At 44.5% G+C, this 26,178-nt stretch overlaps 2 protein-coding genes across 2 annotated transcripts in view; both read left to right on the plus strand.

The window, feature by feature from the left end:
• The window catches only part of PKD2L1 (polycystin 2 like 1, transient receptor potential cation channel), a 52,972-nt gene extending 36,604 nt beyond the window's left edge, over nucleotides 1–16,368 (plus strand). Inside the window, exons 7-17 of the mRNA XM_044752615.2 lie at nucleotides 572–796; nucleotides 10,008–10,236; nucleotides 10,911–11,081; nucleotides 11,262–11,443; nucleotides 11,763–11,883; nucleotides 12,745–12,843; nucleotides 13,056–13,177; nucleotides 14,430–14,553; nucleotides 15,331–15,449; nucleotides 15,701–15,824; nucleotides 16,131–16,368. Of these exons, the coding sequence (XP_044608550.2) occupies nucleotides 572–796; nucleotides 10,008–10,236; nucleotides 10,911–11,081; nucleotides 11,262–11,443; nucleotides 11,763–11,883; nucleotides 12,745–12,843; nucleotides 13,056–13,177; nucleotides 14,430–14,553; nucleotides 15,331–15,449; nucleotides 15,701–15,824; nucleotides 16,131–16,232 (1,618 nt within the window). The 3' untranslated portion in view covers nucleotides 16,233–16,368. The remainder of the gene's footprint in view (nucleotides 1–571; nucleotides 797–10,007; nucleotides 10,237–10,910; nucleotides 11,082–11,261; nucleotides 11,444–11,762; nucleotides 11,884–12,744; nucleotides 12,844–13,055; nucleotides 13,178–14,429; nucleotides 14,554–15,330; nucleotides 15,450–15,700; nucleotides 15,825–16,130) is intronic.
• A 1,577-nt stretch (nucleotides 16,369–17,945) lies between these two features.
• BLOC1S2 (biogenesis of lysosomal organelles complex 1 subunit 2) lies at nucleotides 17,946–24,645 on the plus strand. Its single transcript, XM_014865667.3, has 5 exons — nucleotides 17,946–18,280; nucleotides 18,644–18,760; nucleotides 21,861–21,980; nucleotides 22,687–22,791; nucleotides 24,157–24,645. Exons 1-5 carry the CDS (start codon nucleotides 18,184–18,186, stop codon nucleotides 24,186–24,188), a joined length of 471 nt encoding a protein of 156 aa, XP_014721153.1. The 5' UTR covers nucleotides 17,946–18,183; the 3' UTR covers nucleotides 24,189–24,645.
• Nucleotides 24,646–26,178: the final 1,533 nt, after the last annotated feature.

The following is a 26,178-nucleotide window of genomic DNA, read 5'->3' on the forward strand; positions in this document are numbered from 1 at the left end:
TCAGTTCCTGGGCGTGGACCTATACCACACATCAGCAGCCATGCTGTGGCAGTGACCCACATACAAAATAAAGAAAGATTGTCACAGATGTTAGCTCAGGGAGAATCTTCCTCAAGCAAAAAGAGGAAGATTGGCAATAGATGCTAGCTCAGGGCAAATCTTCCTCAGCAAAAATAAAATAAAATAAAATAAAATAAAATAAAATAAAATAAAATAAAATAAAATAAAAGTGAGGCTTGGGTTTCTCATCCATAGTCTTGGGTGACATCATGAAAAATTAGGAGATTGACATTCGAGTTTCAGTTCTGCCACTAACTAGCTGGATTATCTCAGACAGCTAAATCTTAGTTTCCTCATCTGCAAAATGTGGATAATATTTACTCTCTCTTCTCAAACAGTTAGTAGTATCAAACAGGACAATATATGTGAAATGTATATTATGTGTGATACATATATATAATATATGTGAAACTGTAAAGTCCAGACAATCATAAAGTGTTGCCATTGCCTTGGGAGATCAGCTTTTGGGTTGACACAGACCTCTCTGCTCAGATGGCTTCTTCCATGGCAGGTGGACATACCACTCAGAAGATGAGCTGGGGGGCTCCTCTCACTGGGGCCGGCTCACAAGCTACGGTGGAGGTGGCTACTACCTGGACCTTCCGGGATCCCGACAGGCCAGTGCAGAGGCACTCCGGGACCTTCAGGAGGGCCTGTGGCTAGACAGGGGCACTCGGGTGGTCTTCATTGACTTCTCCGTCTACAATGCTAACATCAATCTTTTCTGTATTTTGAGGTGGGTCTCCTTTCTTTTTTTTTTTTTATTGAGTTAATGATAGGTTACAATCTTGTGAAATTTCAGTTGTACATTAATGTTGGTCATTCGTGTTGCAGGTGCACCACTTCACCCTTTGTGCCCACCCCCGACCCCACCTTTCCCCTGGTAGTCACTAATCTGTTCTCTTTGTCCACATTTTTAAATTCCTCATATGAGTGTAGTCATACAGAGATTATCCTTCTCTAACTGGCTTATTTCACTTAACATAATTCCTTCAAGGTCCATCCATGTTACTGCAAATGGAATGATTTTGTTCTGTTTTGCAGCTGAGTAGTATTCCATTGTATATATGTACCACATCTTCTTTATCCATTTGTCTGTTGATGGGCACTTAGGTTGCTTCCATGTCTTGGCTATTGTAAATAATGCTGCAATGAACATTGGGGTGCATAGGACTTTTGGAATTGCTGACTTCAAGCTCTTTGGATAGATACCCAGTAGTGGAATGGCTGGATCGTATGGTAGTTCTATTTGTAATTTTTTGAGGAATCTCCATACTGTTTTCCATAGTGGCTGCACCAGTTTGCATTCCCACCAGCAGTGTATGAGGGTTCCTTTTTCTCCGCAACCTCTCCAACATTTGTTACTATTAGTTTTAGATATTTTTGTCATTCTAATGCGTGTAAAGTGATATCTTAGTGTAGTTTTGATTTGCATTTCCCTGATGATCAGCGATGATGAGCATCTTTTCATGTGCCTATTGGCCATCAGTATATCTTCTTTGGAGAAATGTCTGTTCATGTCTCCAGCCCGTTTTTTATTTTTCGGTTTTCTTCAATTTCCTTTGTTTTTTGTCCCATGGTTTAATCTGATGAAGAGCTGCTACTCTCTGTTGTTGTCCTTCTACTTATCTCCTCTGCTCTTGGTTTTGTAGGCCCTTTCCTTTTTTTGATTTTTCAGGAATGAGGGTTTTCCTGAGGATCTCCTGAAGAGGAGGTTTTGTGGCAGTGAACTCCCTTAATTTTTGTTTATCTGGGAAAGTTTTTATTTCTCCATCATATTTGAAGGATATTTTCACTGGGTAGAGAATTCTCGGCTGTAGGTTTTTGTCCTTCAGATTTTTGAATATATCATTCCACTCTCTTCTAGCCTGTAAAGTTTCTGCTGAGAAATCTGCTGATAGCCTGATGGGGGTTCCTTTGTAGGTTAGTTTCTTTTGCCTGGCTGTCCTTAGTATTTTCTCCTTGTCGTTGACTTTTGCTAGCTTCACTACTATACGCCATGGGGTTGGTCTTCTTGCATTGATAAAGTTTGGAGATCTATTGGCTTCTGTCACCTGAAGATCCATCTCTCTCACCAGATTTGGGAAGTTCTCAGCCATTATTTCTTTGAACAGGCTTTCTGCCCCTTTCTCCTTCTCTTCTCCCTCTGATAAACCTATAATCCTTACATTGCATCTCCTAGTTGTGTCTGATAATTCTCGGAGAGTTTCTTCATTTCTTTTTTTTTTTTTTTTTCCTTTTTCTCCCCAAAGCCCCCCGGTACATAGTTGTGTATTCTTCGTTGTGGGTTCTTCTAGTTGTGGCATGTGGGACGCTGCCTCAGCGTGGTCTGATGAGCAGTGCCATGTCCGCGCCCAGGATTCGAACCAAGGAAACACTGGGCCGCCTGCAGCGGAGCGCGCGAAATTAACCACTCGGCCACGGGGCCAGCCCCCTCTTAATTTCTTTCTAGTCTTACTTCTCTCTCCTCCTCTGCCTGCAGCATTTCTATATTCCCATCTTCCAAATTGCTAATTCTTTCCTCCATATTATTGGCCCTACTGTTCAGTGCATCTAGATTTTTCTTAATCTCCTCTATTGTGTTCTTCATTTCCAGTATTTCTGTTTGGTTCTTCTTTATTGTATCAAACTCTTTTGTGACATAGCTCCTGAACTCGTTGAGTTGTCTATCTGAATTCTCTCTTAACTCATTGAGTATTTTAATGATGGCTGTTTTGAAGTCATCGTCATTTAGGTTATATATTTCATTTTCTTTGGGATTGTTGTCTGTGTATTTGTTGTTTTCCTTCTGTTCTGGAGATTTAATGTATTTTTTCATATTGCTTGATGTAGATTTGTGCCTCCGCATAGAGATAGAGATTAGTTGCTCCTTCCACTTGTTTCTGCTGGTGTGGTGGGGGAGCAGCTGTTTATACTGCACCAACCAGGAACCCTATCCGCAGTTGCTAACTGGGGCTGGGCCCCTCCTCGTAGTCACAGTGATCCTTTGGATTCCCTCTTCTGCCGTGGGGGCCATCACGGGGGGGCTTCAGGCTGCTGGTGCCTACTGTTGCAGCCCACCTAGACGTGCTCCCTCCTTGGGGTCTGCAATGGTGTTGTGGGCTTTTCCAGCGGCCAGGGGTAGGATCATTTATATTTGCTGCTCCGTCACTGTTGGCACTCACAAAATCTCACTTGTCCACTATGGGTTGCAGCAGAGCTATTGGCATCTTCTACAGTCTGTGGTTAGCTCACCTAGCTATGCTACTTTTGTCCCGGGGTCTTCCAGCCTTGTGGCTGCCCGATGGGTGCTCTCTACTAGTGCTGTGCAGAGGCTTTCGCTGAGGCTGCTGTGAGCCTGTAGGGTTTCCCCCTAGGCTACGGAGCCGGGTCACTGGAACTCCACCCAGCCCCAGTCCTGTTCCCCAGGAACTTGGGGAGCCCTTTGCCCTGACTGGGGGATAGCCAGAGATCCTGATTTCAGTGGTAGCTGGTCAGCTGCTGCCCTGCCTGATATTCTTCTCTCCGGGACCCTCCCGGTGTTGTGGATGCTGGGAGTGGCCCCTCTGCTAATGACAGACAGAGAGTTTTGTCTGCTGCCCGGGCGGAACTCTGGAGCTTCCCCCCCAGGCCGTGGAGCCGGCCTCTGGAGCTCCAACCAGCCCCAGTCCTCTCTGAGATCTCGGGCAATCCTTTGCCCCACAGGGCGAGCAATGGCAGCTGGGGGTCGCCTCGCCCTCTGGGATTCTCTCCGGGACTTTCCTGGAGTTGTGAATGCTGGGTGTGGCCCCTCCGCTAATGGCAGACAGAGAGTTTTGTCTGCTGCCCAGGCGGAACCCTGGAGCTTCCACTCCGGGCCGCAGAGCCGGCCCCTGGAGCTTCACCCAGCCCCAGTCCTCTCGGAGATCTCCGGCAATCCCTTGCCCGGCCGTGCAGGCAGTGGCAGCTGGGGGGCCGCAAGGCCCTCTGTGATTCTCTCTGGGACCCTCCGGGTGCTGTGGACACCAGGCGGGATCTCCCCGCCAATAGCGGGGCGAGACTCTCCCCGTGGGCTCAAGTGTGTAACTCTAGAGTTTCCCTCTGCGTTTAGGAGTAATTGCGGGGGGTTTAGGTAGGGTTCTGGTCACCTGTTTCCACCGTCGCTCCTCTGGTGTGTGCTTGCTCCTGCCCTAGGTGTGTGTTGATCTTCTGGGAGCGTCCGTTGGAAGAAAGCCGCTTGCAGGTACTAGGCTGTTTGGTCGGGGTCGGAGAGTTTTCACCTATCTCCACCTCCTCCCGGAGGGAAGTCCGTCCGCCTTCCGATGTATAGTTGCGTGGGTCTCTCAGAAGTCCTGAGATGCTATCTGGATATCCTTTGGTAAGTGATGAGTGTCCAAATAATTGTAGACTCGAAGGGGGAGAGACAAAGAGGACTACTTATGGTGCCATCTTGGCTCTCCAGCCCATTTTTTTATCGGGTTGTTGGATTTTTTGTTGTTGAGTTGTGAGAGTTCTTTATATATTATGGATATTAAGCCTTTGTCAGATATATGACTTGCAAATATTTTTTCCCAGTTAGTGGGTTGTTTTTTTGTTTCAATCCTGTTTTCATTTGCCTTGAAGAAGCTCTTTAGTCTGATAAAGTCCCATTTGTTTATTCTTTCAATTGTTTCCTTCTCTGAGAAGACATGGTATCCGAAAAGATCCTTTTAATACTGAAGTCAAAGAGTGTACTGCCTACGTTTTCTTCTAGAAGCCTTATGGTTTCAGGTCTCACCTTTAGGTCTTTGATCCATTTTGAGTTTATTTTGGTGAATGGTGAAAAAGAATGGTCAATTTTCATTCTTTTACATATGGCTTTCCAGTTTTCCCAGCACCATTTGTTGAAAAGACTTTTTCTCCATTGTATGCCCTCAGCTCCTTTGTCAAAGATAAGCTGTCCATAGATGTGTGGTTTTATTTCTGGTTTTCAACTCTGTTCCATTGATCTGTGCACCTGTTTTTGTACCAGTGCCATGCTGTTTTGATTACTGTAGCTTTGTAGTATGTTTTGAAGTCAGGGATTGTGATGCCTCCTGTTTTGTTCTTTTTTCTCAGGATTGCTTTAGAAATTCGGGGTCTTTTGTTGCCCCATGTGAATTTTAGGATTCTTTGTTCTAATTCTGTAAAGAATGTCATTGGGATTCTGATTGGGATGGCGTTGAATCTGTAGATTGCTTTAGGTAGAATGGGCATTTTAACTATGTTTATTCTTCCAATCCATGTACATGGAATGTCTTTCCATCTCCTTATGTCGTCATCCAATTCTCTCAGAAAGGCCTTGTAATTTTCATTATATAGGTCCTTCACTTCCTTGGTTAAATTTACCCCAAGGTATTTTATTCTTTTTGTTGCGATTGTGAATGGTATTGTATTCTTGAGTTCTTTTTCTGTTAGTTCGTTATTAGAATATAGAAATGCTACTGATTTATGCAAATTGATTTTGTACCCTGCAACTTTGTTGTAGTTGTTGATTACTTCTAACAGTTTTCCAATGGATTCTTTGGGGTTTTCTATATATAAGATCATGTCGTCTGCAAACAGCGAGAGTTTCACTTCTTCCCTCCCTATTTGGATTCCTTTTTCTTGCCTGATTGCTCTGGCCAGGAACTCCAGTACTATGCTAAATAAGAGTGGGATAGAGGGCATCCTTGTCTCATTCCTGTTTTCAGGGGGATGGCCCTCAGTTTTTGCCCATTGAGTATGATGTTGGATGTGGGTTTGTCATATATGGCCTTTATTATGTTGAGGTATTTCCCTTCTATCCCCATTTTGTTCAGAGTTTTTATCATAAATGGCTGTTGGATCTTGTCAAATGCCTTCTCTGCATCTATTGAGATGATCATGTGGTTTTTATTCCTCTGTTTGTTGATGTGGTGTGTCACATTGATTGATTTGCGGATGTTGAACCATCCCTGTATCCCTGGTATGAATCCCACCTGATCATGATGTATGATCCTTTTAATGAATTGCTGAATTCTGGTTGCCAAAATTTTGTTTAGAATTTTTGCATCTATGTTCATCAGTGATATTGGCCTGTAGTTCTCTTTTTTCGTGATGTCCTTGTCAGGTTTTGGTATCAGCGTGATGTTGGCCTCATAGAATGTGTTAGGAAGTGTTCCATCCTCCCTAATTTTTTGGAATAGCTTGAAAAGGATAGGTATTAAATCCTCTCTGAAAGTTTGGTAGAATTCCCCAGGGAAGCCATGTGATCCTGGGGTTTTATTCTTTGGGATGTTTTTGATTGCTGTTTCAATCTCTTTCCTTGTGATCGGTCTGTTCAAATTCTCTGCTTCTTCTTGAGTGAGCTTTGGGAGATTGTAGGAGTCCAAGAATTTATCCATTTCCTCTAGGTTATCCATTCTGTTAGCATAGACTTTTTTGTAGCATTCTCTTATAATCCGTTGTATTTCTGTAGAGTCTGTTGTTATTTCTCCTCTTTCAGTTCTGATTTTGTTTATTTGAGCTTACTCCCTTTTTTCTTGTAAGTCTGGCTAGGGGTTTGTCAATTTTATTTATCTTCTCAAAGAACCAGCTCTTTGTTTAATTGATCCTTTCTACTGCCTTTTTCATTTCAATAGTATTTATTTCCTCTCTGATTTTTATTATTTCTCTCCTTCTGCTGACTTTGGGCTTTATTTGTTCTTCTTTCTCCAGTCCAGTTAGGTGTAGTTTAAGATTGCTTATTTGGGATTTTTCTTGTTTGTTAAGATGTGCCTGTATTGTGATGAATTTTCCTCTTAATACAGCTTTTGCTGTATCCCATATGAGTTGGTATGGCATGTTATCATTTTCATTTGTTTCCAGGTATTTTTTAATTTCTTCTTTAATTTCTTCAATGATGCATTGCTTGTTCAGTAGTGTATTGTTTAGTCTCCCCATCTTTGTGCCTTTCTCAGCTTTTTTCTTGTAATTAATTTCTAGCCTTATAGCATTATGATTGGAGAAGATGCTTGTTATTATTTCAATTTTTTTTAAATTTGTAGAGGCTTGCCTTATTTCCCAACATATGGTGTATCCTTGAAAATGTTCCATGTGCACTTGAGAAGAATGTGTATTCTGCTGTTTTAGGATGAAGTGATATATCTATTAAGTCCAATTGTTTTAGTTTTTCATTCAGCTCCACTATTTCCTTGTTGATTTTCTGTCTGGATGATCTGTCCATTGATATGAGTGGGGTGTTGAGGTCTCCGACTATTACTGTGTTGTTTTTAACATCTTCCTTTAGGTCTGTTAATAGTTGCTTTATGAACCTTGGTGCTCCTATGTTGGGTGCATAGATATTTATAAGCGTTATTTCTTCTTGGTGAAGTGTCACTTCGATCATTATATATTGTCCCTCTGTGTCTCTCTTTATCTGTCTTATTTTGAAATCCGCTTTGTCTGATATAAGAACTGCAACACCTGCTTTTGTTTTCTTGCTATTAGTTTGAAGTATTGTCCTCCACCCCTTCACTCTGAGCCTGTGTTTGTCCTTGGGGCTGAGGTGTGTTTCCTGGAGGCAACAAATTGTTGGATCTTGTTCTTTAATCCATTTTGCCACTCTGTGTCTTTTTACTGGAGAGTTCAATCCGTTTACACTGAGAGTGATTATTGATGCATGTGGACTTAATGCTGTCAATCTGTTGCTCGTTATCTGGTTTTCCTGCGTTTCTCTTCCTGTGTGCTTTAGCCTACCCATTTAATACTGCAATTTCTTATGGTGGGTTTCTTAGATTTTTCCGTATTTATGTTTTGTGGCTCTATTCTGTTTTTCAGTTTAGTGGCTACCCTGAAGTTTGTATTTAGAATCTCATGTACAATATAGTCTATTATCTGGTGGTCTCTTACTCACTTGGCCTAGACTGATTTAGTCACTTTGCTCTTCCCTTCCTAAATTATTATTTTCATTTCTTATTCCAACTCGTGTTATGAGTTTGTAGTTAGAGTGATAAGATAGTCTTTGCTTTGGTAGTTTCCTTACCTTTATCCTAATGCTATAGTTGAATATTTGCTATCCTATTCTGGTTCTATTTATCTGTCTCCCTACTCTGTGGTTTGTGACCCCTTTCTCCCTTTTTTCTTTTTTCAGGTTTGAGAGCCTTCTTGAGGATTTCTTGTAGTGGAGGACTTTTGGTTACAAATTCTCTTAACTTTTGTTTGTCTGGAAAAGATTTAATTTCTCTCTCATATCTGAAGGATATTCTTGCTGGATAGAGTATTCTTGGCTGAAGATTTTTATCTTTCAAAGTTTTGAATATGTCACTCCATTCTGTCCTAGCTTGTAAGGTTTCTGTAAAGAAATCCGCTGAAAGTCTGATAGGAGTTCCTTTGTAGGTTATTTTCTTCTGTCTTGCTGCCCTGAGTATTCTTTCTTTTTCTTTCATTTTTGCCATTTCTACTACTATATGCCTTGCAGTAGGTCTTTTTTACATTGACAAATCTAGGAGATCTGAAAGCTTCCTCTACACACATTTCTCCATCGATCCCTAGATTTGGGAAGTTCTCTTCTATAATTTCATTAAGCACACTTTCTGCTCCATTTTCCTTTTCCACGTTCTCGGGAATTCCTATGATCCTTAAATTCTTTCTCCTCATTGAATCTGCTATCTCTCGGAGATTTTCCTCATTTTTTTTAACTCTTAGTTCTCTTTCTTCCTCTGTCTGGAGCCATTCAGCCCGTCTATCTTCGATTATGCTAATTTTCTCCTCTATGGTGTCAACATGGGCATTCAGGGAATCCGTCTTCTGGTCCATTGTGTTTTTCATCTCTAGTAATTCTGTTTGATTTTTCTTTTATTTATTTATTTATTTATTAAGATTTTATTTTTTTCCATTTTCTCCCCAAAGCCTCCTGGTACATAGTTGTATATTCTTTGTTGGGGGTCCTTCTAGTTGTGGCATGGGGGAGGCTGCCTCAGCATGGTTTGATGAGCAGTGCCATGTCCGTGCCCAGGATTCGAACCAACAAAACACTGGGCTGCCTGCAGCGGAGCGTGCGAACTTAACCACTCGGCCACAGGGCCAGCCCCCTTGATTCTTCTTTATAACTTCAATCTGTTTTGTGAAGTAACTCCAGAACTTGTTGGCTTGCTTCTCTATCTTTCTCTCTACCTCATTGAGTTTTTTGATTATAGCTACTCTGAACTCATTTTCACTTAGTTGACCTATTTCCAAGTCCTCAGGACTTAATTCTGTGTTTTTATTGTTTTCCTTCTGGTCTGGAGCTTTTATAAATTGGTGGATGGTAGAGGAGCAGTTTTTTCACATAATGGTAGGATTCGGTTGCAGTTACAGCCTGTCGCCACTAGATGGGGGTCAAGAGCCATGTGTTCTGAGCTCTCCCCCTTTGGGCAAGATGGCGGTGCCCAGCGCGGTTTGCCTGGGGGAGGGGCTGTTTTTCTCACGTGCCGATCTGGATTCGGATCAGTTCTGTTCTCTGGTCTCCCGGGGCCCTGGGTTTATGGGGTCCTCGTGCACGGACGCTTTCCCCTGTCAGTGGGTTTCCACTACACCGGCGGTGGGAGTCCTGGACCATCCCCCGGTTGTGCGGCCCCTCCCCTGCTCCTTCCTGCACCGGCGGCAGCGATCCCAGACTCTAGGGGAGGGAGTGAAGTTCTCTCCTACCCCGTTCCAGCCCCTTCGAGGCCAGCAGCAGGGTCTCCATCCTCTGTCTTTTGGATACTGTAGGTCTCTGACGTCCTGGCATTAGGTTTATTAGCTGAAATTCAGGTTTTTTTCAGTCCTTTGTTGTAGTTTGGAGGGGAGAGAGTCCTGGGTCAGCTCACCCCACCATTTTGCTCCCTGGGTCTCCTTTCTTTACTGCATCCCTCCATCCATGGTTCCTAGTTCCCTTCTCCTCTGCTTGAGACTTCCCTAAACTCGTACCCAATGGTGGGGGTGGGGAGGGGAGGGAATGGGAGGAATTGTTCCAGCCTAACCCCACCAGATATCTCTCCCTCCTCCCACAGACTGGTGGTGGAGTTTCCAGCTACAGGAGGTGCCATCCCATCCTGGCAAATCCGCACAGTTAAGCTGATCCGCTATGTCAGCAACTGGGACTTCTTTATCATTGGCTGTGAGATCATCTTCTGCATCTTCATCTTCTACTATGTGGTGGAGGAGATCCTGGAGCTCCACATCCACCGGATTCACTACCTCAGCAGCATCTGGAACATTCTGGACCTGGTGGTCATCTTGGTGAGGGACAGATATCTTAGACTTCGGACATTTGGGGAGGAGGAGGGGGATCCATACTGATAGGGGCTCCACATTCTTCCTTTTGGAGTCCCAAGGCCTCCTTACAACTTCTGGTCAAATCACTGTGTAACAGCTCCATAAGTAAGAGGCTATGTTCCCCTGGCTCAGTCGTGGGAAAACCCTGTCTCCCAAAGCCCCTCTCCCTCTGGCCTATAATCCAGGTCCTGCTCTTTTCTTTATGAACTTGACATTCTGTTCCTCTTCTGTCTCTTATCTTTATGACCTGTCGCCTTGAAACTCTTCCCCTTTCTCCTTTCTTCTGCTAAAATATTCTGCCTCTTCATCAGTGTCTCTTTCCTATTAACAGGACACATTAATTTCCTTACCAAGGCTGGAAGTGGCGAGGGAAAGAAAATTACCTGGCTCCAGTTCTCTACGGTCCCTTACAACCTACATATTTACCACTGACCTCAAAGCCCTCTTTTGGGCTTTAAGGCATTCCCCAATCATCCTATCCAGTTCCATTTGAATCTGAGATAGTCAACAACTCAGCAGGGAAGGATTTTGTTTCCCCATTGTCTTACCTGCCCCAGCTTTCCCCTGGGACCTCATTGTTGAACTTCCCTTGAGATCTCCTTGATTTCTCTGACACCCCATCACCCCTGTGATGACAGCTCTCCATTGTGGCTGTGGGCTTCCACATATTTCGAACCCTCGAGGTGAATCGGCTGATGGGGAAGCTCCTGCAACAACCAGACATGTATGCTGACTTCGAGTTCCTTGCCTTCTGGCAGACACAGTACAACAACATGAATGCCGTCAACCTCTTTTTTGCCTGGATCAAGGTACCCTGGGACTCCTCACCCCCAGCTCCACCTCAGGGCACTCATTCTCCCTTCCTCAATACTTGTCTCATTTTCCTTGCCTGGTCTGGCAACTCCTGTGGCCTCTAGGATCCTGGAGTGGACTGTTCAAAGCTTTTCTTTTTTCTTCCTCCATCATTTCGTTCAACTTGACCCTTTCAGATATTCAAGTACATCAGCTTCAACAAAACCATGACCCAGCTCTCCTCCACACTGGCCCGCTGTGCCAAGGACATCCTGGGCTTTGCCGTCATGTTCTTCATCGTTTTTTTTGCCTACGCCCAGCTCGGCTATCTGCTTTTCGGGACCCAAGTGGAAAACTTCAGCACTTTCATCAAGTGCATGTGTGTGTCCTGTCCCCTTTACTCCTCCCTGGTCCCTCACCCTCCAGCTCCATGGGTTTATGTATCCTTAGGGAGGCTGGGTATATGTGTGTGGGCATGTCTGTACTTAAAGCATCTGTGTGAGTCTCCTGAAACCCTGGTGTGTGCGCTCAAGTATCCATGCACCCCACTCTCTGTCTCTATCAGATTGGGTTGAAGGTGCAGTGAGGGGACTACTTGAGTTCACTGAAGAGTGGTAGTTAGGAAAGCGGGGTGGGGTGTGGACTGGGGTCAGGGTTATGGCTAGGCTCTGGGGGAAGCCCAGATCCTGGTCTCTCAGTTTCACTCAGTTCCGGATCATCCTTGGGGACTTTGACTACAATGCTATCGACAACGCCAACCGCATCCTGGGACCTGTCTACTTTGTCACCTACGTCTTCTTCGTCTTCTTTGTGCTCCTGGTGAGGGTCCCTCTGAGGGGTGGAAATTTAAGAACTTGAGGGGTGGCGACGTGGAGGGCCTGAAAGGGAGGGGTTTGACCCCCCACCTCATGTTCTGCACTCAGGATTATGATGGTTTTCTCAAATCAAAGATGGAGAGTGAGCAGGGGAGCTTCTAGATCTTCTGAGAGCTGGCTAATGTGGTCAGTGTGGTCAGCATAGTCAGGCCATTTTCAGAGTATAAGGGAATCTGTATTTCCCTCACTGAAATCAAACCCCTATCCTCCAAGGATGGAAAAGGAGAGAAAAGTGCGCCATGAAAAGTGGCTGCACCTGGAAGCTTCTGCACCTATTCTCCAAGACTCTCCTTCCTCTGGGATCTCTGGCGATTTCTACTACCACTGCTTTGTATTTGCTGTCTCCCCTTGCCAACCATGAGAGACCTGGGTTTGATTTTTATTAACAAAGCCAGCACGTTTATTTATTTGATCAGTGGATGGAGTTACAGACATGGATGAGGGATTGATGGTAAAGAGAGCAGAATTACACTCTCACCTTGAAAAGTTTCTGGCTTCAGTGATTGCTGGGCCCCTATATGAAGGAGATCTGTGGGATATGTTGGGGTATCTTTGTGGTCAAGTTACTGTGGCAATTGAGTGAGGACACCACGTTGATGAGGGAGCAGGACCCATCCCTAACAGGATTTTGCTGAAAGCCTGGACTCTGGGGACGCTGAGATGTGGGGGAATCATGGGCTGAAGAGCTGGGGTTGAAAGCATTGGCCCCTTTAGAACATGTGTCTGGGACATTAATGGGGTCAGTGGGCTCAATGCTGTCAGTGGGTCTGAGGATAAGGACCCAGGCCCTTGCTTTATCCTCCAGAACATGTTCCTGGCCATCATCAATGACACATACTCAGAAGTCAAGGAGGAGTTGGCTGGACAGAAGGATGAGCTGCAGCTTTCTGACCTCCTGAAACAGGTGACTACCCAGTCTCCTTGAGCTGTACATCTGCATCAGGGCCCAGGTCTAAGGCTCTGTGCCCTAGTCTGTTCCTGTCTGGCAGAGAGATCTGTGCCCTTGTGTGTGAATTCAACTTACCCGTGGACACCCTGTTCCATGTGTGTGGTGGTAGAGGCAAGAGATGATAAGGAGTCTGTGGCAACTGCTGCCTGTTTCCTTTTTCCTTCCAGAGCTACAACAAGACCCTACTGAGACTGCGTCTGAGGAAGGAGCGGGTTTCAGATGTGCAGAGGGTCCTGCAGGGTGGGGAGCAGGAGATCCAGTTCGAGGATTTCACCAACAGCTTGAGGGAGTGAGAAATCAGAGCTCCAACTTTCTGACATTGGTCTCTAAGTCCTTGACTCTCAACCATACACCATTTTCCCATAAGCCTCTGATCTTGGCCTGTAGGTCTCTGATTCTGACCTTCAGAATTGCACCCTTGGTTTAAAGGTCTCTGACCATGTTCTATAACCTTCTGGACCTTGTTGAACAACTCTTAGGACTAATGAAACAATCTAATTCCTTGATTATTGTATACATCCCTCACTCCCACAAAACTCTGATCTTGGTTCTATGCTCCCCCATAAACACTGGTCTATTCCCTTAACCTTTCTCTCCTTTTTTCCAAGTTAAACATATTAACAAATACTGAACAAATATATTGTGATAGCAGCTGTGGGCCAGGCACTGAGCAGGGCACACAATTAAATGAGACAAGATCTTTGTCCTCCAAGAGTGCATAGACATACAAACAAATAAACTGAATCATAGTGCAAGTTCAACAACAGAAGTGACTAGAAGAGTGGGAGCATGGAGTAAAGAGAGTGATCAATTCTATCTTTGAGCTTAAGGGAAGGCTTCCTGGAAGAGGTGATGTCTGAATAGGGTTTTGGAAGATGATAACTTACACACAGAGGAGCAGTGAAAGTCCATTCCAAGAAGAGATAAAAGCATACACAATTTTGGACATAAAGTCCAAAATCAAGCAACATATACAAGAGTAATAAGTAGTTGGTCATCACTAAGGTTTTAAATGAAAGGTGGGGCATAGTAGGAGATGAGGCCAGAGAAATGGGCAAAGATCGTACTGGGAAAGACCTCAAACACCACTACTCTATCCAAAGAATAGGGTGCCCAGGAGGAATTTTAAGCAGGTATTTAAGGGGTGTCTTTAGATCTGCTCTCTAGAAAGTTTAATTACTCTAGTTGCGTTAGGCAGTATAGCTTTCAGGGGGAGGAAGTGAAAGGGAAGCTGGGAGGGGGGTCGGGGGCAGGTTATTTAGGGCCAAAGAGATTTTGTAATAATCCCTGCAGGAGATCATGAGGGCCTGAACCTAGTCAACAGGAGTCAGGGCAGGGAAGAAATGGATTCAAGTGATTTCTTGGGGGTAAAATTGCTAGGCCTTGGAGATTCTGACTTTCGCATGTGGTCCCCTCCTTTCCCAGAGAGCAAAACTCTTCCTGAGTCTGGCAAAAGAGTGAAGGGTGGTGAAGGGGGGTTCCATAATCGAGAGCACAGCCATGGCATGCCAGAAGTCATTTCATCATCCTCTTCTCCCCAGACTAGTGCACGCAGAGCACATCACTGAGCTCACAGCCGCCTTCACCAGGTTTGACCAAGATGGGAATCACACGCTGGATGAGAAGGAGCAGGAACAAATGCGACAGGACGTGGAGGAGGAGAGGGTGAGCCCAGCTGGTTGGTGGAGAGGCAGTGTAAGGAAACCGCTCACCCTCCCCTCCCTGCCAACACACCCAGAACCCAAACTGCAAAGCCTCTGATAGATGGGCAGGAAAGAGCTCTCCAGAGCAGTGGTTCTAAAACTGCTGCACATTAGAATACCCTGGTGGGGTTTTAAAAAATCCTCACACTCAAGCCACACACCCTAGACTTGAACTGCTGGGGGGCTGGGGAGTCCAGAGAGCAGTACTTTAAAAAACTCCCCAGGTGATTCCAATGCATAGCCAAGGTGGAGAACCACTGTTCTGAAACAGTCTTGGGGGGAAAGGATCAATTGCCCAAGAATCCTTGACAATTCCTTCTGAGGACTTACCTTCTTTGAATTTTTAACTCTGAGCCTTAGCTGCCCTTGCTATGCCTGCTTCATCCGTATCCAGTGTAGACCAAGAAGTTAAGGGCAGGAGGAAAAGTGCCAGGAATTCCGGTATCGTCCCTCTTCTCCCAAACCGAGCTGGCTTCTAGTGAGCGCCTCATTAATCAAGTCTTCAAGAGGCTCGTGCTTTGTTTCTTCGGGGGGTGATTCCCTCCCAGAGGCTGGGCCAGCTTTGTGTCCAACATCACCACTTGGATCCCATTGTCTCCTGAGTTTCAGAGGGAAGGGGAATAGCAAGACCTGGAGCCCAGGGCCTAGACTTGAGAGCTCATTAGAGCAGGTGATGGAACAGGAGCTGATGGCTTCCCAGAGTCATCTTCTCCTTTCTGACTTCTGCCTGCCTGATCAGGTGGCCCTCAACACTGAGATCGAGAACCTGGGCCAGTCCATTGTGAGCAGCCCACCAGGCAAGTTGGGTGCAGAGGCTGCCAGAGCAGGTGGTTGTGTTTCAGGAGAAGAATTCTACACGTATGTTTCACCAGGGGCCCAGGGTTGACTGTGTTTATAATACCCTACCTTGAGCTTTTTCCCACAATCTTTCAATTCTCCATCCTTATCCCAGGGAGAACCTCTGCCACCCTTTTAATACGTGCAAGGCTGGGCCTTCCCTTCCCTTCTGTGCTCCAGACACACATCATTCTATCCTCCCTGTCCCTATAGATACCTAGCCCTTCAGACACCTATTTCTGCTCCCTCAGTCTCTCTCAAATCCTGCACAGGCTCGCAAGGAGAGTTCTGCAGCTGGAGACTGCCTTGGAAGGAGTCGTGTCCCAGGTTGATGCTGTGAGCTCAAAGCTGAAGATGCTGGAGAGGAAGGGACAGGTGGCTCCTTCCTCAAGCATGGTGACTAGTCCTTCACCTGGGTCCTCTTGGTTCCCCACAGCTGAACTCTACCATCTTTTCCCCTCCTTGGGTAGAGAGAAACATTCCTGAAAGACCTATGTTTTCAGGCTCCTGAGGCAACACGTTCTTCACAGTAGTCAGTGTATCAGGGGAGATGGGGGGGTGGTGGGAAGGCCTGGGGTTGCCTTGGCCTCTAGGAGCTCTGGGAGGTCTGAGGTTGGCAAGTCAGATCCAGATTTTCCAGATAAAAGGAAAGTGGGACACAAACTCTTCCTTCAAATGATCTGTCCCTTTTTCTTCCAACAGGGGGAACAAAGTATTTGGGAGCACCTGCAGCCAGCTCCAGCTGTGATTCCAGCCCACTGGAGAGTCCAGGGTGGGCAGGAGAGTGGTAGGGAGGGGTCCTAAAGCATCAGACAGCTGACTCCTCTCTCACTGCCGCTCCAGAAACTCCCTTGGCACATGCCCTCCACTTCTAGGGTAGCAGTTCCCACCACTGCTGCTGTTGAGTCCCACCCTGTGTCTGGCGTTTTGAGCCAATGTTTCTGTGTGTAGCTGGGCATCATGCTTAGGGTTGTGACTCAGTGTTTCTGTGTGTAGCCATGTAGCTCTGTGAAATAACATTTCCCACTGGGCCTCTCACTCCCTGTGCTCCTAGCTCTGCTGTGATATTTAAAAATAATAATAATTAAAAAGGTCAATAACAAACAGAATAAAGGATGGAAAGGAGGAAATGACTTTCTCTAAGCACCTGGATAGCCATGATTTCTGAAAAAAGTAGAAGCTGAGGGAGTGGCAATATCTAGACGTGTTCCTACTTGCCAGTGAAACATCCTTTGTGCATGTAGAGATCTTCTATTAGCACTGGTGGGTTCTTGTCTTCCCCACAGAGTTCTGCTGTGAAAGAGAAGGGGAAGCCTTAGAGGACACTTTCTCATGTGGGGTGATTACAACGTTGCAGAGAAGTTGGAGCAACACCCCCCCTCCACCCCCCTGCCCCCGGGGGAAAGTTCACGAAGGCTCAGTGGAGGAGCCTGCTTCCGACATCCCACTGAACATTGGGAATTCAGGGGGCTGTAAACTAGGAGACGAAGATGGAGCCTGAGGAGAATCCAGCAAAGAAATGACCACAGGATTCAGAAAGTTTTGGTGGTCTCTGAATCTATCCTTCCAAATGAAAATGTGGGTTTCCTTGGTGACTATCAATAAAAATCCTTGGGAAAACCAGGACTTTGCACTTGCTTCTGGGATTGTAGGGGGAAAAAGAGAGGCTGGAACAGTGAGCCACCCTTGTACTTGGGCTGGGAAAAGCTCCTCCCTGCTAGGAGGTGTACAGTGGGGGCAGTGACAATGTGAAGGAGCTGGGCTGCCCCAGGAGACTGAAATGACAATTTCTGGCTGGTGGGAATGGTTTGAAATGGTGGGTGCTGTGATTGTACCATTGGAGAGTGTGGAGACAGTCACCTAGGGAGATCTGGCCTTCAGGGTGAAGAGAGTAAGATAGTCCTTACTCTGTGGTGGCAGGGAGCTGTTGTGTGTGTGTGTGTGTGGTGTAGGGTGTGGGAGGTGAGAGAGTGCAGGTGGAGGATAACTGGAGATAAGTCAAAAAACTCCTACCCCGAGATTTTGGGTGGACAGGCCTACATCCGGACTCCTGCTATATATACCACTCTCCTTTCCCCTGTGACCTTTTATCCATTCCTCATTTTGCACCTTCCATTGCTCCCCAGTCGCTTTTTCTCCTCCATTCCCTTCACCCACCCTGTTCTCCCATTCCATGAAGTACACTCTATACACCTAGGGGACTTGTGAAACAGCTGAGTGCATTAAAGATGACCAGAATGTATCCTAGCCCTAAAAACAAAGGCTGTATCAATCAAGAGAAGTAGATGCCAGCCTACAGTTTAAGCAAAAAGGGCCAATATGTTGGTCTTAACCCACGACATTGGAAAGGAGAGTATTTCGGCTCAGAGATCAATGTCTCAAGGTTTCCCAAAGCCTAGCTGAGACTACTTTCAAAAGCACGGATTCCGTCAGCAGTCTTTTAGCCACTTTGACTTACCTGCCGGGGTGCGGATTCTCTGAGGAGGATGTAAGCTGTTTCCGGTGACTTTGGTCAGCAGACAACCCCAGGCTCAACCCAGACAAGTCGTGGGTCTTCCTAGGCTAGTGACCCCTCCAGTGAATGGCTGCAGGAGTGAGCGTATTCTCAGTTTCAGACGTCGCTATCTTAGCTTCGATTTCGGCTTCGTGCTCACACTTTATTACTCAGTATCTAAGACCCAACGTAGCCTAGAGGCGGAGGAGGATCCCGGGCTTGGGAGCCCAGGGCGGGGAGGGCGAGGCACGCCCGGTGCGCATGCGCAGGCATCCCAGAACCGGAAGCCGCGCGGTACCCGGCATGGCGGCCGCAGCCGAGGGTGTCCTCGCGACCCAACGGGAGGAGCCGGTTCGAGGTACGCTGAGTGGGTGGGGATGAAGGGTCCAGTGGGAAGCCTGGGGCCCCGGGATGCCGGGCTCACCTGGCAGGAGCGGGCGGATCAGAGAGGCACACGTGTGTGTGCGCGAGTGTGTGTCCTATCAGGACGACTGAGATGGTTTGGCCGCGGGATCCGGTGCGAGCCTGGGTCAGTGCAAGGGAGCAGAGTTGGCGTGTCAGGTGGGGCAAGGACGAAGTAAGGGACTTGAAATTATGGTACATGGAGAATGGAGCCGACTTGATGGAATGAGGACAGGTGGAGGGAAGTGGGGAGAGGCTCCTGTGGCTGTATTAGGACCGGGTGTAGGGCAGGACATTTACTCGTTTTCCCTTGACCCAGACGATGCCGCGGTGGAGACAGCTGAGGAAGCAAAGGAGCCGGCTGAGGCTGACATCACTGAGCTCTGCCGGGACATGTTCTCCAAAATGGCAACTTACTTGACTGGGGAACTGACGGGTGAGGATTCGGGTAGTGCTGTGAACCACTCGCTGGAGCTCCGGGAGATCCGTCTGCGGCTCCCTCCCCAACCCCACATACCCTGAAACAGGCCTCTTAGAAGTTTGGGGAGGTCATGAATGGGAAGGAAACAAGTCCATTCCTTCTCTGGAGAAATTCGCGAACCGCTTTCAGAAACGCCTAAGAGTACTTAATACAACTCTGCAGGCCTCCGTAGTGGAGACTAATGCGGAGAAAACAACAAAGAATTCATCAAGAAGTAATTCCCTGGGAGAGGTGTATTTTGAGCAGGGTTGTGAAGCGAATGATTGGCCAAAAAGGGGGAAAGGACTAGTGAGTGAGGTGGTATAAGGAAGCAGTTTGGCTAAAGAAGATGTGTTTGAGGCAAAGAGAAATGAAATTGGGGAATGGGGAGTGACCTGCAGATTTAGGGACGTATTAGGTTGGTCTGAGGATTTGGTGACCCATCCTTTGGGACATGATAAATTTTATGGTCTAGTGTTTGTTTCCAGGTGAGCACTTGACCCATGTGTGGAGAAGGGTCCAAAAAGTGAAGTCTGGTCCAGTGTGGCCTCTTAGAAGCATTTATTGCATTGTTTCACTTCCCCAGGAAATTGCTGTGAGCTAAATTTGGGAACCAGAATCTATAAGAAAAGGCTTGACGCAGAGCAGGAGGGGTTGTCAGTCTCTAATTTATTTGTTTATTTACTTATTTATTTCTGAGCAAGAGAAACCAAGTAACAAAATCCAGATTTTTGTCTTCTCTTTAAAAATTCCAAAGATTTGACAATACTGGTCCCCCATTCTTGCGAGGCTATAATTGACTAGAGCTGAGCAGCTATCTCTTTTAAATGGACTAGTGCTACACAGTTTGTCCCCAGCACTCCCTGTTTTCTCCCTTTTACTTAGACCTGGTGTCAGTTGCCATTTATCACTGTTCTTATACTGTTGTGTTTTTAGTAGTGGTACAGAAATGGTTTTCTGTACCAATATCTGAAAATTGGTAAAGTAAATAATAGATTAAGAGGACTGCATGTGCCAAGAAATGGGAAAGAGCATATTTCTTTGTGGAAGTGAATAATTTTCTTATGTGTCTAATAGTAAGTATACTTCTGGCTTGCCTCACTCATGTACGTTGTCTTGCTGGCTCCTAGGTGTTTGAGTGTGTGACTTTTGTTTTAGAGAGATCAGTTTGATAGCAATGAGAGTTTGGATATGGAGGAGAGAGACCAGCGACAAATGAGCAATATTTCAGATGAAAAGTAGTCAAAGTCTGTGACAGAGAAATGATGAAAGGAGTGGAAAGGAGAGTGTGGGTGCAAGAACATTATAGATGTGGAATTTACAGGACTTGTTGAAGTGGATGTTGAGTGATGGGAGCAGCCTAAGATGTGTCTGAGGTTTTAACCCTGGGTGGTGCCATCAGCTAAAATAGGGAAGTTGGAAAGAGGAACCAGGTTTAGTGTGAAAATAATAGTTTCAGTTTTGGCTTGGCTGATTTTAGAGATTACCAGAACATGTGACTTGGACATGTGAGTCCAGAACTCAGAGAGGGATCGGAGTAGGAGAAACAGATTTGGGAGTCCCTGCATGGTGGCGTGAGTTGAGGCTGTGCAGGATGAGATTGCCAAGAGAGAGCTTAGAGGTAGGTAATTGGGCTAAACTAAAATCTCAGGGAATGCCTGTATAGGACAAATTAATTTTTCTTTAATAACTGTAAAGTACCTAGGCTTACAAATGATTTATTTATTATAAAATTGATTTCAAGCAGATTGTAATTTCCCTATGCTTGTCAATCTTACTTGCACAGATGTTTTTTTGAGTTTGAGAGAAAGCTAGCATAACCCTGGGAATGCGGACGGGAATGTGCCACCTAGGTGAACATCGGTCATGTGTCACAGCTGAAGAAAAGTTGAGAACTGATGGTTAAGGGCGTTGGGTGAGAAAGAATCTGGCATAGAAACTTAAAAAGATCAGTTAGAGAGAGATTAGAAAATGCTATAGCAGCTAAGGGAAATGAGCATTTTGTGAAGAGAGGGAGATCAGTAGTGTCAGATACAATGGAGAGGTTCGAGAGGATAGAAACTGAGAAAATGCCGTGGATTTGGTGGTTAAGAGAGCACTGATCATTTTGGAGCATATGGTTTCTCTGGATGGCGAGGGCAGAGGCCAGACTGCCAGGGTTTACATGAGTTAATGGGGAGGGAGAGGGAGGAGTGAGTGTAAGCTGCTCTTCCAGAAGGGTTAGCAGGGGAGCTCCTTCGTTTTACTGAGCAACAGTGGAGGTGTAGCAGAATAGAGGGAGTGCTTTGGGGCTGGAGGAAACCTGAATATGTTTCTAGATAGAGAGGAAGGTGCCAGGATGGAGAAGGTTTGGAAATGCAAGAGAAAGGAGATGATTGAAGAGAGGCCCTGAAGAGGTAGAAGGGTTTGGGATCCAAAGCACAGGAGGAGGAGTTGTCTTGGCAAGAATAGGAACACTTCTGCCTCTTGGGAAGATATGAAGGCACAGACAAGTTTACAAGTGAGGCAGAAAGATTGATGCAGCCTACGTAAGTGGGCTTGGGCTTCAGGAAAATTGGAGTAGGGGCCATTTGCTTTGAGTAGGGATAGGGAAAGGAACTGAGGATATGAGAAGAAGGCAAATGGTTTGGAAAAATCAGTGCATAAAATGCAGTATAGAATCAGGCAATAATACATGAGATACTAAGAAGTGGTGAGGGCCGAGTTGATTCTATATATATATATAGGACATATATCTATTTATGATGCCATCTCCCAAATTACATGTTTTCATGCTGTAGAGGTACCAAGACTGTTTCGCCTCCCTTTTCTTGGGACATGACTTCATCATTTCCCTTTCTAACTAAGATCCTGATGCTTCTGGATCTTATTTGGTTTAAATAGTTTGCTAATCATTGCCTGAGTTTCTCCTTACACATTCAGAGTACACAGGCTGAGTATAAATGTCATAGATCAAAAGTGGCCTGCTCCTTTACATTCCCTAGGTCCTGCCTTGAACTGCCATTTGCCTATAGTTCTATATTCCAACGATTTAAGACAAATCTTAAAGGCATCACATCTTCTGTTTGTTTTAAAGCTACCAGCGAAGACTATAAGCTCCTGGAAAATATGAATAAACTAACCAGCCTGAAGTATCTTGAAATGAAAGATATTGCTATAAACATTAGTAGAAACTTAAAGGACTTAAACCAGAAGTGTAAGTAATAATTTTTGTAATTAGACATGTTTGTATTTAATGTTCTTTTGTGCTTGGGGCTGTGGAGAAGGGAAGGGAACATGGCTCCTGTCCTCAGCAAACTCACTTTCTGAAAGTGAATTACAAAGTTAAGGTGAATTTCTTCCATTCTGAGGATTAGCATGCTTTGGTGGTATGGGTATTTCTGCTTCTGAATCTTGATTTGATCCATTTATTCCTGGAAAGACAGGAGGCCGAGGAATGGTGGCCAGATTCTAGTGAATTGATTTAACCATGAAATCCATAAAGGACTACTCTATAAAAAGAAAACCAGAACATCTGTAAATGGAAAATGCTAATTTAGACTGGTAGAATATATTTTTCCATTGACTTATATTTGTATTCCTTGTCTCAAGGGGCCCTGTTGCTCGGTCTGGAAGTACCCAAGAAACTGAATCAGTAATGGAAAGATTGCTTGAGGAGCAAGGAATTTAAAAGAGAGGAAAATTAGTAGAAGAGAGAGACTTCACTTTGTTTAGGTCACAGTCAAGCCTGACCAGCTAGCTCCTGTCCTTTAAAGCGTCTGCCCTGTTGGTGATCAGAATCATGTTATCCCACCTAGTCTGTCTTAGGCAGAGCTGGAGAGACACTAGCGTTCTTACTTTTCCACTGTTCCGTGCTCCTTGTTGATGCCATATAAACCTGCGGTCTGTCTTTGTTTTTAAAGATGCTGGACTGCAGCCTTATCTGGATCAGATCAATGTAATTGAGGAGCAGGTAGCAGCTCTTGAGCAGGCGGCCTACAAGTTGGATGCATATTCAAAAAAACTGGGTAACCATTTTTATTTCTTTTTGATTTGATAAGAGCACCCCCCCCCCCGCCAATATGACCTTATCTAATATGATGGTTAACATTTACGGTGTGCCTACAGTGATCTATTTTAATCTTCACAAAAACCTCTTGAGAGTAATTTTTTATTAGTGGTAGTAATAAAAATGACATTTCCTGAGTACTTAAAGATATTTCAGGCACTGTGATAGTATGTTTTTTTATCCTCCCAATAAGCTATGAAGTAGGTACACAATTTTTATCCTCATTCTGTAGAAGAGGAAACTGGATGAACGGGTTAAGTAATTTGCTTAAGGACACAAAACTAGTATGTGGAAGAGCTGTATTCCAAACCAGGTCTGATTGATTACAAAACTCAAGCTCATAACTGTGGTTCAGCAGACTGAAGCATCCTTAATAAGGTAGATGCATGTCTTGAAAAACAGAATAGTCAGTCAAGGGTTTTCTTGAAGGATTACTTTTCCTTTAAGAAGGAAACTGGTACTTTTAGTGTTGATGCCTTGCTAACTGGCTCTGGCTTTTATATTCATGAATAAAAATCATGAATAATAATAATAAAAATATTAAAAATAATATCCTAGATGTAATTTACAGATTATTTTCATCACTGACGGTTGTTGACTACTTCAAGAGAGTGGTTTGCAGCACACTGAGATTTGACTTGAGTGGTGATGAACAGTTTCATCATCCGTGCTTAAATTCACTAAATGGTGACCGTGAACCTTATGTAGAAGTCATTGTACCAGGTGCCTTCAAAGTTTTAAAGAAAAAGGGAATCTATAACATTAAGAGGCTTATCTGATGGTTTTTAAAATTTCTGTATCTTTCAAAATTGCTTTCCTAGAGTGAGGGGTAGGGATAAGAAAATAAAAGGTAAAACATACATTTATGCTTCCTGAGAGTTCCAGTGTGCCTCCCAGAGGGTGCCTGGGACGGTGCCTGGAGAGGCAATTTCCTGTGCTTAATAGGGCTTCTGGTGGCTCAAGTGCCGGTAATCTACTTACCTGGTGGAGCCATCTGAGCAGGTGCTGATGATAGGGTTAGAACTTAGTGAACTTGTGTTGGGTTCTCAATTCTGTGTGTGTGTGTTTGACTCCTTATCTTAAGTTGTATCCATTGATGATATTTAGACAGAGATTCAAATATCTGTTAGCTGATACGATAGTTAACATTTATGGTGTGCGTACAATTTGGACACAATTTGAACACCTCATGAGATTGAAGTGAATAGATTTTTTTTTTAACATAATAGACATTTTTAAATTTGCCTGGAAATGCTGACTGAAAAGTATCTTTGCAAGAGCCAGTTTTAAAAAATATAACTTCCTCTTCCTCTCCTCCTGGCAGAAGCCAAGTACAAGAAGCTGGAGAAGCGATGAAAAATTTATTGCTGTGAGACAAAGTCTTTTTTTAAAGTGGAAGAATGTTTTTATAGGACCTGAATCCTGAGGCTGATGAATTTTCAGAACTCCTCAAAAGGGAACTGTGCTGGTCGTCCCAGAAACATCCCAACGTTGGAGTAAACTGGAGGACTGTGGCTATTCCTGAACTTCTTTTGAGGCAGTATCCCCCAGAAACTCACAGTTACAACTCCTTATCTTTTACTTGAATACTTCATCATCCATTTAGGACGGAGAGTCTCTCAAAGTTCAGGATAAACCTGGGCTTGCCAGTAGAAGCAAATGAGAGGACCTATTTTCTCTGGGAGTAGTTGATCACTACATTATTTCCTTAAATGGCTGGATTTTGAGTTACTGTATAAATGGTTGTTTTTTTATTGATGACACTAATGTATTGCTAACAAGATTAAAAATTAAAAAAGGAAAACAAAACAAACTTGTTCTTTACAGTTTATCACCTTGTGAATGTCAGTTATTTACTTTTCCATAACATTGCAAATTACAGAAAATCTTAATAATTTCAGGGCAAATCTTCTAGACTGAGCAAAAACAGAGAAAGGAGTGTTGCGAAAGCTTAGTGTATGTGATGGGCCTTCCCTGTCTCTTCTTTGTGTGAGTCAGATGTCTGGGGATGGATGACATTGTGACATGTGCTCCCTTTTGGAAATGTGCTAAAAACAAAGACAGGATGTGTACGTCTGTGTATGTGTTAGGTGGGGAGGTAGGGCTGCCACTCAAAGCATTTTATAAAATATCTTCCTACTTGGGTCTGCAGGGTCAGGGGGGCTCCTGGGGACATGATCTCCTTCCTTTCATACTAAAGACATCGGTGGATGGAAGATACTGACTGATCAGTCTAGTTTGGAAGACAGGCAACCTTATCCAGAGTTGGGTGTTAACAGCTAGGAAAGTGCCTGAGGTCCCCAATTCATCTCCAAAACAGTTCTTTACTCTGTTTCTGTCATTTCCCACCATCTCTTTCGGACCACCATTGTTTATCCTCTGCTGCTCTGGACTATTGCTGTGGTCGCTCTCATCTTAACTATTCCTCCATCCCACCCTCCACACTGCTGCCAGAGTAATCTTTCTGAAATGTAAACTGGCCATGTTACTCCTACTTAGAATCCTTTAGTGCCTTCTCATGGCGTCTTTGAAAAAGCCAGACTCTTTTTTTTTTCCTTAGAAACTAAAATTTTAATGAAATACTTCAATTCACTTTTGTGTTTCTGAGGATGAACTACTCTAATGTAATCCCCTTTGGTACTTTATTAAACTTTCTATAACTGTTTTTCATACAAGATTTGAAACATTTGGCCAGATATACATCTTGATACAGAAACTAGCATTTTGAAATTGACACACACACATATATAGCCGACAACTTCCCCAATTATATTTAGGATGTAGGGTTCTCCCAAGGCAGAGCTGAAAATACCATAGTTTTTTCTGTGTGTATGTCTGGGGAGGGGTGGGTAGTTCTTACTTTATCTTTTTTCCGGCTTTATTGAAATATAACATTGTAAAAGTTTAAGGTATATAATGTGATGATTTGATATATATTATGAAATGATTACTATGGTAAGGTTAGTTAACACAGCCATCAACTCACATAGTTACCTTTTGTGAGGGTGTGCGGTAAGGACATTGAAGATTTATTATCCTAGCAACTTTCAAGTATAAAATACAATGTTGTTAAGTATAGTCACATGCTGTACATTAGATCCCCAGAACTTATTCATCTTATGACTGGAAGTTTGCACTTTTCAACCAGCATCTCCCCATTTTCCCCACCCCTTCACCCCCTGGCAACCACCAATCTGCTCTCTGTTTCTGTAAGTTCAGCTTTTTTAGATTCCACATACAAGTGAGATCACATAGTATTTGTTTTTCTCTGTCTGATTTATTCTACTTAGCATATTGCCCTTAAGGTTCATCCATGTTGTTGCAAATGGTAGGATTTCCTTATTTT

The sequence above is a fragment of the Equus asinus genome, chromosome 2, assembly GCF_041296235.1.
Source record: "Equus asinus isolate D_3611 breed Donkey chromosome 2, EquAss-T2T_v2, whole genome shotgun sequence".
Lineage (NCBI taxonomy): Eukaryota > Metazoa > Chordata > Mammalia > Perissodactyla > Equidae > Equus > Equus asinus.